Genomic DNA, 12,880 nt, shown 5'->3' with positions numbered 1-12,880 from the left:
AGCCCTACGCCTCTGCTGATTGTCATCCTTGGTAAACATCTTGAGGTCATCAATGTAGAACAGATGGGTCAGTTTGCCTTTCTGTGATTTGTACTCATAGCTGCTGTTGTTCAGTAGACTGCTGAGTGTTGCTAGTGCAAGGCAAAAGAGCAGTGGTGATAGTGAGTCCCCTTGGAAGATTCCACTTCTGATGTTGATCGGTCTCGATGTTAACGACCCCTCTGCATGATGGAGATTCAGGGTGGTCTTCCAGGTCTTCATGCTCTCCGTGATGAATTTGACAGTTGTTGGGAAGACTCTGTGGATCTTGAGGCTCTTCTCTATCCAGGAGTGTGGCATGCTGTCAAATGCCTTCCTGTAGTCAATCCAAGCTGCTGACAAGTTCTTTTCCTTCGATTTGACATTTTGCAATATGGCTTTATTGAGGAGTAGCTAATATTATCATTATCATTATTATTGGAATTATTATTATTATTATTATTATTATTGCTGTTATTATTATTATTATTGTAATTGTTATTATTATTAGTTTTAGTATTGCTGTTATTATTATTAGTAGTAGTATTAGTATTGCTGTTATTATTATTATTGTAATTGTTATTAGTAGTAGTAGTAGTATTAATATTGCTGTTATTATTATTGTTATTATTATTGTAATTGTTATTAATATTAGTAGTAGTATTAGTATTAGTATTGCTGTTATTATTATTATTATTGTAATTATTATTATTATTAGTAGTATTAGTATTAGTATTGCTGTTATTATTATTATTATTGTAATTGTTATTATTATTATTATTAGTATTAGTGTTATTATTATTATTATGAGAAAAAGTGATGCTTGTAAGACCAACGTTGATAAGTTCTTTTTTTTTCGATTTGACCTCTTGCAATATGGCTTTATTGATGAGTAGCTATACTTCATCTTCGTCGGAGCCTCCAGAGGAAACCCACGCAGACTCGGGGAGAACATGCAAACTCCACACAGAGGACGACCCGGGACGACCCACCAAGGTTGGACTACCCCGGGGCTCGAACCCAGGACCTTCTTGCTGTGAGGCGACCGTGCTAACCACTGCGACACCGTGCCGCCTATTATTGTTATTGATATTGTTATGATTGGTATTATTATTGTTGTTGTTGTTGTTGTTGCCATATAAACCGACTTACGGCAAGTTGCAGATTTTTTCTTTCTTTTTTTCTCAGGTTTTGCAGTAATGACCAAACGGCAGCAGGATAAGCGGTTTGGATGATGGATGGGTGTATGGATGATGGATGGGTGGATGGATGATGGATGGATGGATGGATGGATGGATTATGGATGGGTGGAAGTAGCTTTGGAATATAAGTCGCAGGAACAGTCAGATGAGTAAAAAAATCTAAAAACTGACAGTAACATTATGGTTCCTGTAATACACATTAATGTGGATGGGTGGAGTGGGTGGAGAAGAGTGTCAGGAGTGATGTGTGACAGCAGGGTACCAGCAAGAGTTAAAGGGAAGGTTTACAAGATGGTAGTGAGAACAGCTATGTTGTATGGTTTGGAGACAGTGGTACTGAAGCAAAGACAGGAGGTGGAGCTGGAGGTGCAGAGTTGAAGATGAAAAGATCTTCATTGGGAGTGATGAAGAAGGACAGGATTAGGAACGAGTATGTTAGAGGGACCGCTCAGGTTGGACGGTTAGGAGACAAAGCAAGAGAGACAAGACTGAGATGGTTTGGACATGTGTGGAGGAGAGATGCTGGGTATACTGGCAGAAGGATGCTGAATATGGAGCTGCCAGGGAAGAGGAGAAGAGGAAGGCCAAAGAGGAGGTTTATGGATGTGGTGAGGGAGGACATGCAGGTGGCTGGTGTGACAGAGGAAGATGTAGAAGACAGGAAGAGATGGAAACAGATGATCCGCTGTGGCGCCCCCTAACGGGAGCAGCTGGAGATAGTAGTAGTAGTATTAGTAGTAGTAGTAGTGGTAGTAGTAGCAGTAGTAGTGGTGGTAGTAGCAGTAGTGGTATTAGTAGTGGTAGTGGTGGTAGTAGTGGTAGTAGTGGTAGTAGCAGTAGTAGTAGTGGTAGTAGTGGTAGTAGCAGTAGAAGCAGTAGTAGTAGTAGTAGTGGTAGTAGCAGTAGCAGTAGTTGTAGTAGTGGTAGTAGCAGTAGCAGTAGCAGTACTAGCAGTAGTAGCAGTGGTAGTGGCAGTAGCAGTAGCAGTAATAGTAGAAGTGGTAGTAGCAGTAGTAGCAGTAGTAGCAATAGTAGTAGTAGTAGTGGTAGTAGTGGTAGTAGCAGTAGCAGTAGCAGTAGTAGTAGTAGCAGTATTAGTAGTAGTACTGGTAGTAGCAGTAGTAGCAGTAGTAGTAGTAGTGGTAGTAGCAGTAGTAGTAGTACTAGTAGTGGTAGTAGTAGTAGTAGTAGTAGTAGTTGTAGTAGCAGTATTAGTAGTAGTAGTGGTAGTAGCAGTAGTAGCAGATGCAATAGAGCTAACTGCTAAGCTAGGCTAAGCTCGAAGCTGGTAAACTATGAATGAGAGGCTGCCTACTCAACACAAGTGTCGTTTGACAAAGAAAACTAGACAATCTAGTGATCAGTAAACGAAGCACAGAAAATAGATCACTCAGTAGAACAAATGAAGAGGTTAGGGCAGAATATAGAGAAGAGATAATACAAAAATAAAAATAAACAGCAGATGTCATGAAGGCGGACGCCGGAAACAGCGGGCAGTGACGTCCACGGACCCACAAGCATCAACCCACCGAAGGAGGAAGTGACGCCGAAAACCATTTCCGTTTCTATCGGCCATGTAGCGCAGCCAGTGTTTTCCCACACCGGCAGCTGGCCTACAATGAATTAAGAAAAAGAAAAGGAGAGAGGCTACGTCAGTCAGCGAGGGCCCCTCCGGCAGGGACATCCACCCACTCATTCGCACATATATATAGTTTTCTCATTCCCTCATCAGACACCAGCTGCCGGGTGCGACAGGCTATCTGGGGGCCGCTCGCGGAGGGGAGAGGGCCCCTCCGGCAGGGACGTCCTCACACGCGCATGTCTCGTTCGCTCTAATCTGTCTAGGATCCACTCACCTCTATCTCAGACCCGCTCGCGACAACGCAACCCGAGGGAGCCACTAATCTCTAATCTAAGAGCCGTTCGCGATGACGCAACCCGCTCTCCATAACAGCCAAATGGGGCCGTCGGCTATTTATGGGGCGACAAACCACTACGAAACTCAATCAGGGTGCAATAAATACCTGAACGTTAAATTATTTGCTCATTACTTGGAGATTATAACGCTTTAACTAACCGACCACTTTTTACGCTAATCTTTTATTGAATATTAGCGAAAATTAATGATTTTTGGAGAAAATGTCGCTACAACGCCATGCGTGAATATCAGAAACCATGGCAACAGGCAACATTCTATTGTGAAAGAGAAGCTGATTGGACATGGAGGCTTCGTTGTGCTGTGTTCTGCTTGTGTGAGAGACTATGGCAGGCCGTTTCGTTTATTCATTTTAAGGGTCTAATCACTAAACATTAGACTATAGTAACTATTTTTAAACAATAGTTGCTATTCTGACTGCCACGAGACGTTATTGTAAATTCACTACTTGCAAAAAAAAAAATCGTCCAGAAAAATTCACCTTTGTTCCTGTTTACAAAAATTATCTGGGCCAGTCAGCAGCCTGTAGAGGATGATACGTTTGATACGCGTGCGTCTGTGTGTGCTTGTGTGTGTATGTGTCAGCAGCTCAGCTTGCATACTGCTGGACCTATCAGCCTGATATTTATGTATTTGTTGTGCACAGTTATGACTGTATGATCAATAACCTCTCGTGGTTGCAGTGATTCACAATCTTAAAAAAAGAAAAAAAAAATTCTCGCTCCCTCTCTTATTCGGTCTCGAGCTCACTCGACCGCCACTGCTCTGTCACTGCCCGATCTCGGTCAACCGTATATTTGAGCTGCGCATGCGCACAGTTGAACTAGAAAAGGCAGTGCCAGTATGAGTTTTGAGAGTAAAGGAGAAGTCAGTCGCATTTCGCTGGTCAGCAAATCATTCAATGGGTCCAGCTGCGGCCTGGAGCCACCTCCAGACACGCCCACCTACAGACACGCCCACCTCCAGTCGCGCCCTCCTCCAGACACGCCCACCTCCAGTCACGCCCACCTCCAGTCACGTCCACCTCGTCACGTCCACCTCCAGTCACGCCCACCTTCAGTGACGCCCACCGCCAGTCACGTCCACCTCCAGTCACGCCCACCTTCAGTGACGCCCACCTCCAGTCACGCCCACCTCCAGTCGCGTCCACCTCCAGTCACGCCCACCTTCAGTGACGCCCACCTCCAGTGACGCCCACCTCCAGTCGCGTCCACCTCCAGTCACGTCCACCTCCAGTCATGCCCACCTTCAGTGACGCCCACCTTCAGTGACGCCCACCTCCAGTGACGCCCACCTCCAGTCGCGCCCACCTCCAGTCGCGCCCTCCTCCAGTCACGCCCACCTCCAGTCACGCCCACTTCCAGTCACGCCCACCTCCAGTCACGTCCACCTCGTCACGCCCACCTTCAGTGACGCCCACCTTCAGTGACGCCCACCTCCAGTCACGTCCACCTCCAGTCACGCCCACCTTCAGTGACGCCCACCTCCAGTCACGCCCACCTCCAGTCACGCCCACCTCCAGTGACGCCCACCTCCAGTGACGCCCACCTCCAGTCGCGTCCACCTCCAGTCACGTCCACCTCCAGTCATGCCCACCTTCAGTGACGCCCACCTTCAGTGACGCCCACCTCCAGTCGCGCCCACCTCCAGTCGCGCCCACCTCCAGTCGCGTCCACCTCCAGTCGCGTCCACCTCCAGTCACGCCCACCTCCTGTCACGCCCACCTATAGTCACGCCCACAAACTCGTCACCGTCCCATTACTCATCCCGCGTCACTCCCAAAGCTGCATAATTGGTAACACGGCGAATGAGACAGCGCAGCGTTGTCGTGTCATTCTAGTAAGTGCTCCACTATGATGTGGTGTTAAATTAACTGTCTGCTTGAAGCACGTTTCATTAAATATATCATGGCGTGTGAATCTGGTTGTGATGTGTTTGGGAGCACAACATGCCACATCAGATGCAGGTAGATGCTCGTTACATCACAAACACTACCGACTACCAACCAACAACAGCTTTGGATGCCTCAGTGTCTATTGTGTCATGAAGGTGTCTTTTTAAGTAGTATGTGACACATCATGGAGATGTAATAGCCAAGCCTGGTAAAGCCTCACGGGTCTGACGTGTCTCATTTAACTCTACATTGACTAGTATTGATTAAAAGGCTTTAATCCATCCCAGCACATCATTTGCAGAATTCCCTGCAGAACCCAGTAGGTGAATTCTCGGAGTAGATCCCCCGCAGATTTCCCCTTCTGCCATCTCCAACATAGCCTGTGGGGGGGGGGATACTCTGGATTTGGGATACAGCATAATACAATACATACAGTGCACACGTATTCGTGTTTTTTCCCACTTTTGTTACTAACAAGTGACTACTGAAACAGTCATGTTTACAAGTACTGAATGCATACCCGGTGTGCAGTTTCTGTAGACCTCTCCACACTGCAAACAGGTCTCCAGGGTGCACATTGTGTAGAGCACTTTCTGGTAGTCTGCTGAACATGGACTCCAGCTAGAAACACCTGCATATAAAAATGGTGAGCATTAAAAACTGAGCACTATGCTTCCTTAAATAAACATCATACCCCAAAGGGTGAACCACCATCAGGATCACTACTTTGTCCCACTTACTATCAAGCCACTTAAAATGTGCTCGCCCCCTGACATTGTCAGTATCAACTACATTTCTGAAGTGTGAGCACAGCTGGGCCAAGGTCAGGAGAGCTCCACTGCCGTCCTGCAGGACCACTTCAAGGAGTATTTCCTCCAGGTGACACTGTGGCAGCTGAAGTATATCTGGTGACTGAAGTATATCATAGAATAGTGTTAAAACGACTTGGACATCTCTGTAGGACGTTTCATAAATGTGATAGGCAAATGGTAGGCTAGCCATGAAAGTCCCATATCTGTGGCACCAGACTTCACGGCACCTGAAACCTGCATATGAACAGGAGACTGGGACAGAATAGGTGTGTGTGTGTGTGGGGGGGGGGGGTTCACGTTATAATATAATCTGGGTAATGCAGAACACTATCAACATGTATTTGAATGTATGAATTATGAAAGGAAGGTTTTTCTATAATACTGCAAAATAGTCATGCGCAGGTTAGCTGTGGAGCCAATAAAAGCTACTCAACTTTATAATGGTTTAAATGGACAGCCCACACCCGACCCATTTTTTAAAAATGTGCCAAAGAATTGACCCACCAACAGACTAAAACTACAGGTATAACCCAAAATACTGAGTCAGCCTGCACATCACTACCACTAACACTATAATGACAGAATGAAACACACAAGTTGAAATATATGGTGTACTACCACCAATCTGGTCCTTAATGTGCAGAAGACAAAGGAGCTGATGGTGGACTTCAGGAGGTCTAGAAGCAGCAGCCACTCCCCCATACACATCAATGGGGTGGAAGTGGAGCGTGTCTCCAGCTTTACATTCCTTGGAGTCCACATCAGCGAGGACCTTTCCTGGACATTAAACACCCAGGCCCTTGTGAAAAAGGCCCAACAACGCCTGCATTTCCTGAGGAGTCTGAGGAGCGCCCGTCTACCCCCCAAAACTCTCCCCAACTTCTACCACTGCACCATAGAGAGCATCCTGACCATCTGCACCTCCATGTGGTACGGCAACTGCTCCTCAGTAGACCAGAAAGCTCTGCAGCGGGTCGTTAAGGAGGCCCAGCACATCACCGGTACCCAGCTCCCAGCCATAAAAGACATGTATCACAAACGCTGCCTTCGAAGGGGTCTGAGCATCAGCAGAGATCCCACCCACCCCAACCATGGACTGTTCTCCCCCCTGTGCTCTGGGAGGCGCTACAGGAGCCTCAGAGCCCAAACTACCAGGCTCAAAAACAGCTTCTTTCCACAAGCTGTTGCCCACCTGAACCTGGCTACCCACTGGATGTCTGTAGATATTTTTAAATATTTTGTACTCCAGCTCTCTTTTAACTTATTTTAGCTTTTGGTCTTCATGTGTGTATATCTTATACTGTGTTTGCTGTGTTTGTCTGTGTCTGTCTTGCACTGATTGGTGAAGCCACAGCCCTCATTTCATTTTTAACATGTGCCCGCACATTGTTTATAATGACAATATAATTGAATTGAATTGAATACCTCAGTAAAATCAAATGGGGCGTCCAGGACCACATACAGCACAGACTATGGAAAAACCATTGTATGGTTACTTTGAGTCCTGCATACAATATGAATTATAGATATATAAACATATGTCCCAATATTAAATTTCTTTTATGCATTGGTCATACCATCAACATGAAGAGTCCACAGCCATGAGAATTCTCCTGACTTGGGAGGCCCTAATCCACAAAGGAAGAGGATTGGAGGAAACAAGTTCAACACTATGGACTCACTGGATATGAGGTCTGTGAATATGTCTTCATCAGGGTGTCAGGTGTGAATATGTCTTCATCAGGGTGTCAGGTGTGAATATGTCTTCATCAGGGTGTCAGGTGTGAATATGTCTTCATCAGGGTGTCAGGTGAGAATATGTCTTCATCAGGGTGTCAGGTGTGAATATGTCTTCATCAGGGTGTCAGGTGTGAATATGTCTTCATCAGGGTGTCAGGTGTGAATATGTCTTCATCAGGGTGTCAGGTGAGAATATGTCTTCATCAGGGTGTCAGGTGTGAATATGTCTTCATCAGGGTGTCAGGTGTGAATATGTCTTCATCAGGGTGTCAGGTGTGAATATGTCTTCATCAGGGTGTCAGGTGTGAATATGTCTTCATCAGGGTGTCAGGTGTGAATATGTCTTCATCAGGGTGTCAGGTGTGAATATGCCTTCATCAGGGTGTCAGGTGAGAATATGTCTTCATCAGGGTGTCAGGTGTGAATATGTCTTCATCAGGGTGTAAGGTGAATAAAGTCAATTGTGTGTATATTTCCTGTGTAACAATGTAAAATGTCCCTGCATGTACTAACTTCCTGTTATAGGAAAACTCATAAACGGTGTAAACCTTAAAGCCCAAGCAGTGAATTTTGGACCCTATCAGTGTGGGGCATATCCACAAACAATTTTGAACTGATTTATCTGTGGCTTGATCCATTTTAATCCAGTGTTTACAAACGTTACCAGTGTAAACAAACCTTTTACAGCCACAAACTATAGTTTAAAGTTAGTCCTTGTATCAAGAGCCCAGCCAATCAAGTAGAGAATTAAAAACAAAGTACGTAAAATGTGTAAAATATTTTTTACAGTGAAAATATTTCCATCATGTTATTTAAATCTCTAATAAAAAATATTACTAATAATATTGTAATAATAGCCATCGTCTCTCACACACTCACTCATTCACTCACTCACTCACTCACTCACTCACTCACTCACTCACTCACTCACTCACCTCTTACTGGCAGCTGGTATTAACTAAACTAGCGTTAAGCTAGCTTCAATAGCATTAGTCGCTAGAGCTGGTAACATTAATCCTAAAGCTAGTAACATTGATCCTAACGCTGGTAACATTGATCCTAAAGCTGGTAACATTGATCCTAAAGCTGGTAACATTGATCCTAAAGCTGGTAACATTGATCCTAAAGCTGGTAACATTAATCCTAAAGCTGGTAACATTGATCCTAAAGCTGGTAACATTAATCCTAAAGCTGGTAACATTGATCCTAAAGCTGGTAACATTAATCCTAAAGCTGGTAACATTGATCCTAAAGCTGGTAACATTAATCCTAAAGCTGGTAACATTGATCCTAAAGCTGGTAACATTGATCCTAAAGCTGGTAACATTAATCCTAAAGCTGGTAACATTAATCCTAAAGCTGTTAACATTGATCCTAAAGCTGGTAACATTAATCCTAAAGCTGGTAATATTGATCCTAAAGCTGGTAACATTAATCCTAAAGCTGGTAACATTGATCCTAAAGCTGATAACATTGATCCTAAAGCTAGTAACATTGATTCTAAAGCTGGTAACATTAATCCTAAAGCTGGTAACATTGATCCTAAAGCTGGTAACATTGATCCTAAAGCTGGTAACATTGAACCTAAAGCTGGTAACATTGATCCTAAAGCTGGTAACATTGATCCTAAAGCTGGTAACATTGATCCTAAAGCTGGTAACATTAATCCTAAAGCTGGTAACATTGATCCTAAAGCTGGTAACATTGATCCTAAAGCTAGTAACATTAATCCTAAAGCTGGTAATATTGAACCTTGCACTATAGCGTTTACTATTTGTACAATATCAACTTATGTATACTGTGGTACCTCTCTCACATGTACGCCAAGACTAACATCGACCATCTAACCTAGCTAACGTTAAACCGCTGCAATAAAGAACTTTTGTATTTAAAATGTTTATTATTTCACTTATTTGTGCAATTACAGCAAACGCCTCTCTCCATCTCACACACATGCCAAGACTAACATGGACGCATCTAATGATTACTTACCTGCTGCTTCTGCTGCGCCATTGCTCAATCTTTCCACGTTCTTCTGAGCTCAAATGCCCGTTACCTTTCTTGGCTCGAGTGCAGGGGGAAGGGGGCGCGGCTGGAGGTGGGCGTGACTGGATGTGGGCGTGACTGGAGGTGGCTCCAGGCCGCAGCCGGACCCTTCTCGGGGAAGGTGGCGTGACTGGAGGTGGGCGTTACTGGAGGTGGGCGTGACTGGAGGTGGCTCCAGGCCGCAGCCGGACCCTTCTCGGGGAAGGCGGCGTGACTGGAGGTGGGCGTGACTGGATGTGGGCGTGACTGGATGTGGGCGTGACTGGAGGTGGCTCCAGGCCACACCAGGACCCTTCTCGGGGAAGGTGGCGTGACTGGAGGTGGGCGTGACTGGAGGTGGCTCCAGGCCGCAGCTGGACCCTTCTCGGGGAAGGCGGCGTGACCGGAGGTGGGCGTGACTGGATGTGGGCGTGACTGGAGGTGGCTCCAGGCCGCAGGTGGACCCTTCTCCCAGTGACCGCACGAGTCGCCATCTTGACTCGACCTTCAAATGGGAACGTATATGTTGGCTAGAATAACCAGACTATTACACATCCGACCAGCGACTATTACGCAACGACCCCTTAAACTGCAGCAGCCTTTGAAACGGAAAAACGAGTGGAGAGGCAGAGCTCTCTTTTAGTCCCCCCTCCCGTGCCCCGTACACCGCACGACCCCGGGGTGCTTTTTATTCACACACCAGCCAAAGACAACAACACACCGGTTTCCCCTCGGTGCCGCAACTGGGGAGACCAGTCTGAGTCTCGCTCATAAGGTCAGTCGGTGGGTAACAGTCCTCTAACCAGTCCGAGTCAAACCCCCAACAACAACACACCCCAACACGAGCAGAACACCCGAACCCGCAAACAATTCAACACAATCAACAACAATCCCAACTCACACATTAAAAGTCCCATGAGTCCTTGCGCTCCCCCAGCACAGCTCCGCCTACATTCAGAGCGACCGCCTCCCCCAGTCGCTACAATGCATCATATGGAGTCACCCACCATACTGACTTCCATGCATGTGCGAGTATATGCGGCTGGTGTAGAAACTAGTTCTTCTGTTCAAGTTCCATCTCATAGTTTTAGGTAGGTCTTGTAACCTTTTTCTGTGCAATTGATCTAAAACTCTTTCTCATGCAAATATATGTAATTTTAGGAGCATTCAGGGAGCGGCAGGTCTGTATCTTTTTCTTTCTTTATTCTACTACTACTACTTTCGGCTGCTCCCGGTAGGGGTCGCCATAGCGGATCATCCGTTCCCATGTTTTCCTGTCTTCTGCGTCTTCCTCCGTCACACCAGCCACCTGCATGGTTATTAAACTCGGAAAATCCAAAACGGTCATAATGACCGCCTCGGTCGTTCTAGTGTGGTTTCATGCCATACTAAAGTCATAAACATGTCCTGTTATTCAGTGATGACGTCAGACGTTTTAGTGGCTGTAAAACGTGTTCTGGTTTTATTGGACTGTTCATCTGTGTGACGTCACTGACAACTTCTTCGTGTCTCCCTGGGGTTGGTGTGTGCTGCACCTGTCTACCGTCACCCAGCAGAACAGGGCGGTAATAAGGGCGGAGTTGTCGCAGTGGGACATTATGACTCCACTTACATGACCCCACTTGACACACGAGTCAACCTTCTGCCGCCTTTGTCTTTTGTGTGTCGTGATTATCTTGCACAACACAAAGAACAATGGCAGCTTGATGGGACAATCCTATGAAGGCAAGATGCACTGGTACAAGAGATGGCCCCAAAACACGGACTTAGTCAAGTCAAGTTTATTTGTATAGGCCATGATCACGAATCTGCCCCACTGGGCTTTACAGCAACACAACATGCTGTCCTTACACCCTGGCATAGGATAAGGAACACCTCCCTAAAACAAACAAACAAACAAGCTAACAAACAAACAAACAAGCAAATAAACAAATAAATCCCTTTAACGGGGAGAAAAAGCAGGAAGAAACCTCAGGGAGAGCAACAGACGAGGATCTCTCTCCCAGGACTGACAACGAGCAATGATGTTGTGTTTACACAATGTACACAACACAACACTGGAAGAGGATAACACAATTATAATGGAATTATAAGATACATGAAGAATATGATGATGAGGATTCCAAGCAGTGTCCAGATGCCACCGGAACAGCCCAGGACTTGAGCCACGTGACCACCACCACCACCACCATGTAGACCTGACAGATGGACAGACTACACGTGCACACGGGGGAGTCTGACGTCACACCATTCAAATACGCGGGAGAAGAGACAAGAAACACAAAACATGAGTCACACATGATGACTAATGATGTGACATTTCCTTAATGGCTCGAGTAGGACTTGTAGCATTCAAACCACACGCGTGTTGTGTTCATGGCTGTAAGACTCCATGGACATACAAAGTGCCTTTCCTGCCAAGATGGAGATTGTTTTGTGAGAGCAGGTTGGCCATAAAGCAGCAAGAACAAAACCTCTCATATGTTGCCCATCACTGCCATTTTCCTTAACTTGTACATTATCTGACTTGAACCGTTATGACTTAAGGTTAAGCTAACCTCAGTGTGACTTTATACACAATGATCTGTCTCGTCACAGACGATGTGCATGCGCACGTTCAGGCACGTGCAGCGGTCACCCGCCGTGGCCAAGTCATTGTACAACACCACCACCTACAGGTGAGGAGTGGAAAGAGATTTTTTTTTAAATTGTGCTTCATTTTTCAAGCTGCATCCTCTCTCTCTCTCTCTCTCTCTCTCTCTCTCTCTCTCTCTCTCTCTCTCTCTCTCTCTCTCTCTCTCTCTCTCTATATATATATATATATATATATATATATATATATATATATCTATATATATATATATATATATAGTACTGTGTAGTGTTTTGCTACAGCGTGCCATGACGGCTTGACAACATGTGGAACAATGCATATCACAACAGGACTGGACAGAAAGGTCTCTTTAAGGACAGTACCCAAATGATTTGGAGGATTTCCAAATGTATTAAGCGACGTGTTGTCTGAACTTCATCATTCAGTATCTGCAAGACTTTTACACACTGAACCCTTCAGAATTGACCATTTTGTCAATGACAAAGCAATGAAATGAGAACAGGTGTGGAGCCTAAATCTGCTGTATCTCCATCCATTACTACTGCAAAACATAATACCAATGAAGAAGAATCACAGCCATAATCCCATCAGCTGGGCTGTTTCTAATGACATGTTAAAGGCTACAGGGCTGTGATGGAC

General features: G+C 45.5%; 1 protein-coding gene across 1 annotated transcript in view; it reads right to left on the bottom strand.

Annotated features, from left to right (window-relative positions):
* LOC130120414 (immunoglobulin kappa light chain-like) overlaps positions 1–9,615 on the bottom strand; it is a 39,165-nt gene extending 29,550 nt beyond the window's left edge. The window contains exons 1-3 of the mRNA XM_056288951.1: positions 9,595–9,615; positions 5,791–5,962; positions 5,571–5,681 (exon numbers count right to left, since the gene is read on the bottom strand). Of these exons, the coding sequence (XP_056144926.1) occupies positions 5,571–5,681; positions 5,791–5,962; positions 9,595–9,615 (304 nt within the window). The remainder of the gene's footprint in view (positions 1–5,570; positions 5,682–5,790; positions 5,963–9,594) is intronic.
* Positions 9,616–12,880: the final 3,265 nt, after the last annotated feature.

This window comes from Lampris incognitus, chromosome 11 (assembly GCF_029633865.1).
Source record: "Lampris incognitus isolate fLamInc1 chromosome 11, fLamInc1.hap2, whole genome shotgun sequence".
Classification (NCBI taxonomy): domain Eukaryota; kingdom Metazoa; phylum Chordata; class Actinopteri; order Lampriformes; family Lampridae; genus Lampris; species Lampris incognitus.
Note: the sequence above shows the minus strand (reverse complement) of the source record. Positions and strands in the feature narration are given on the sequence as shown.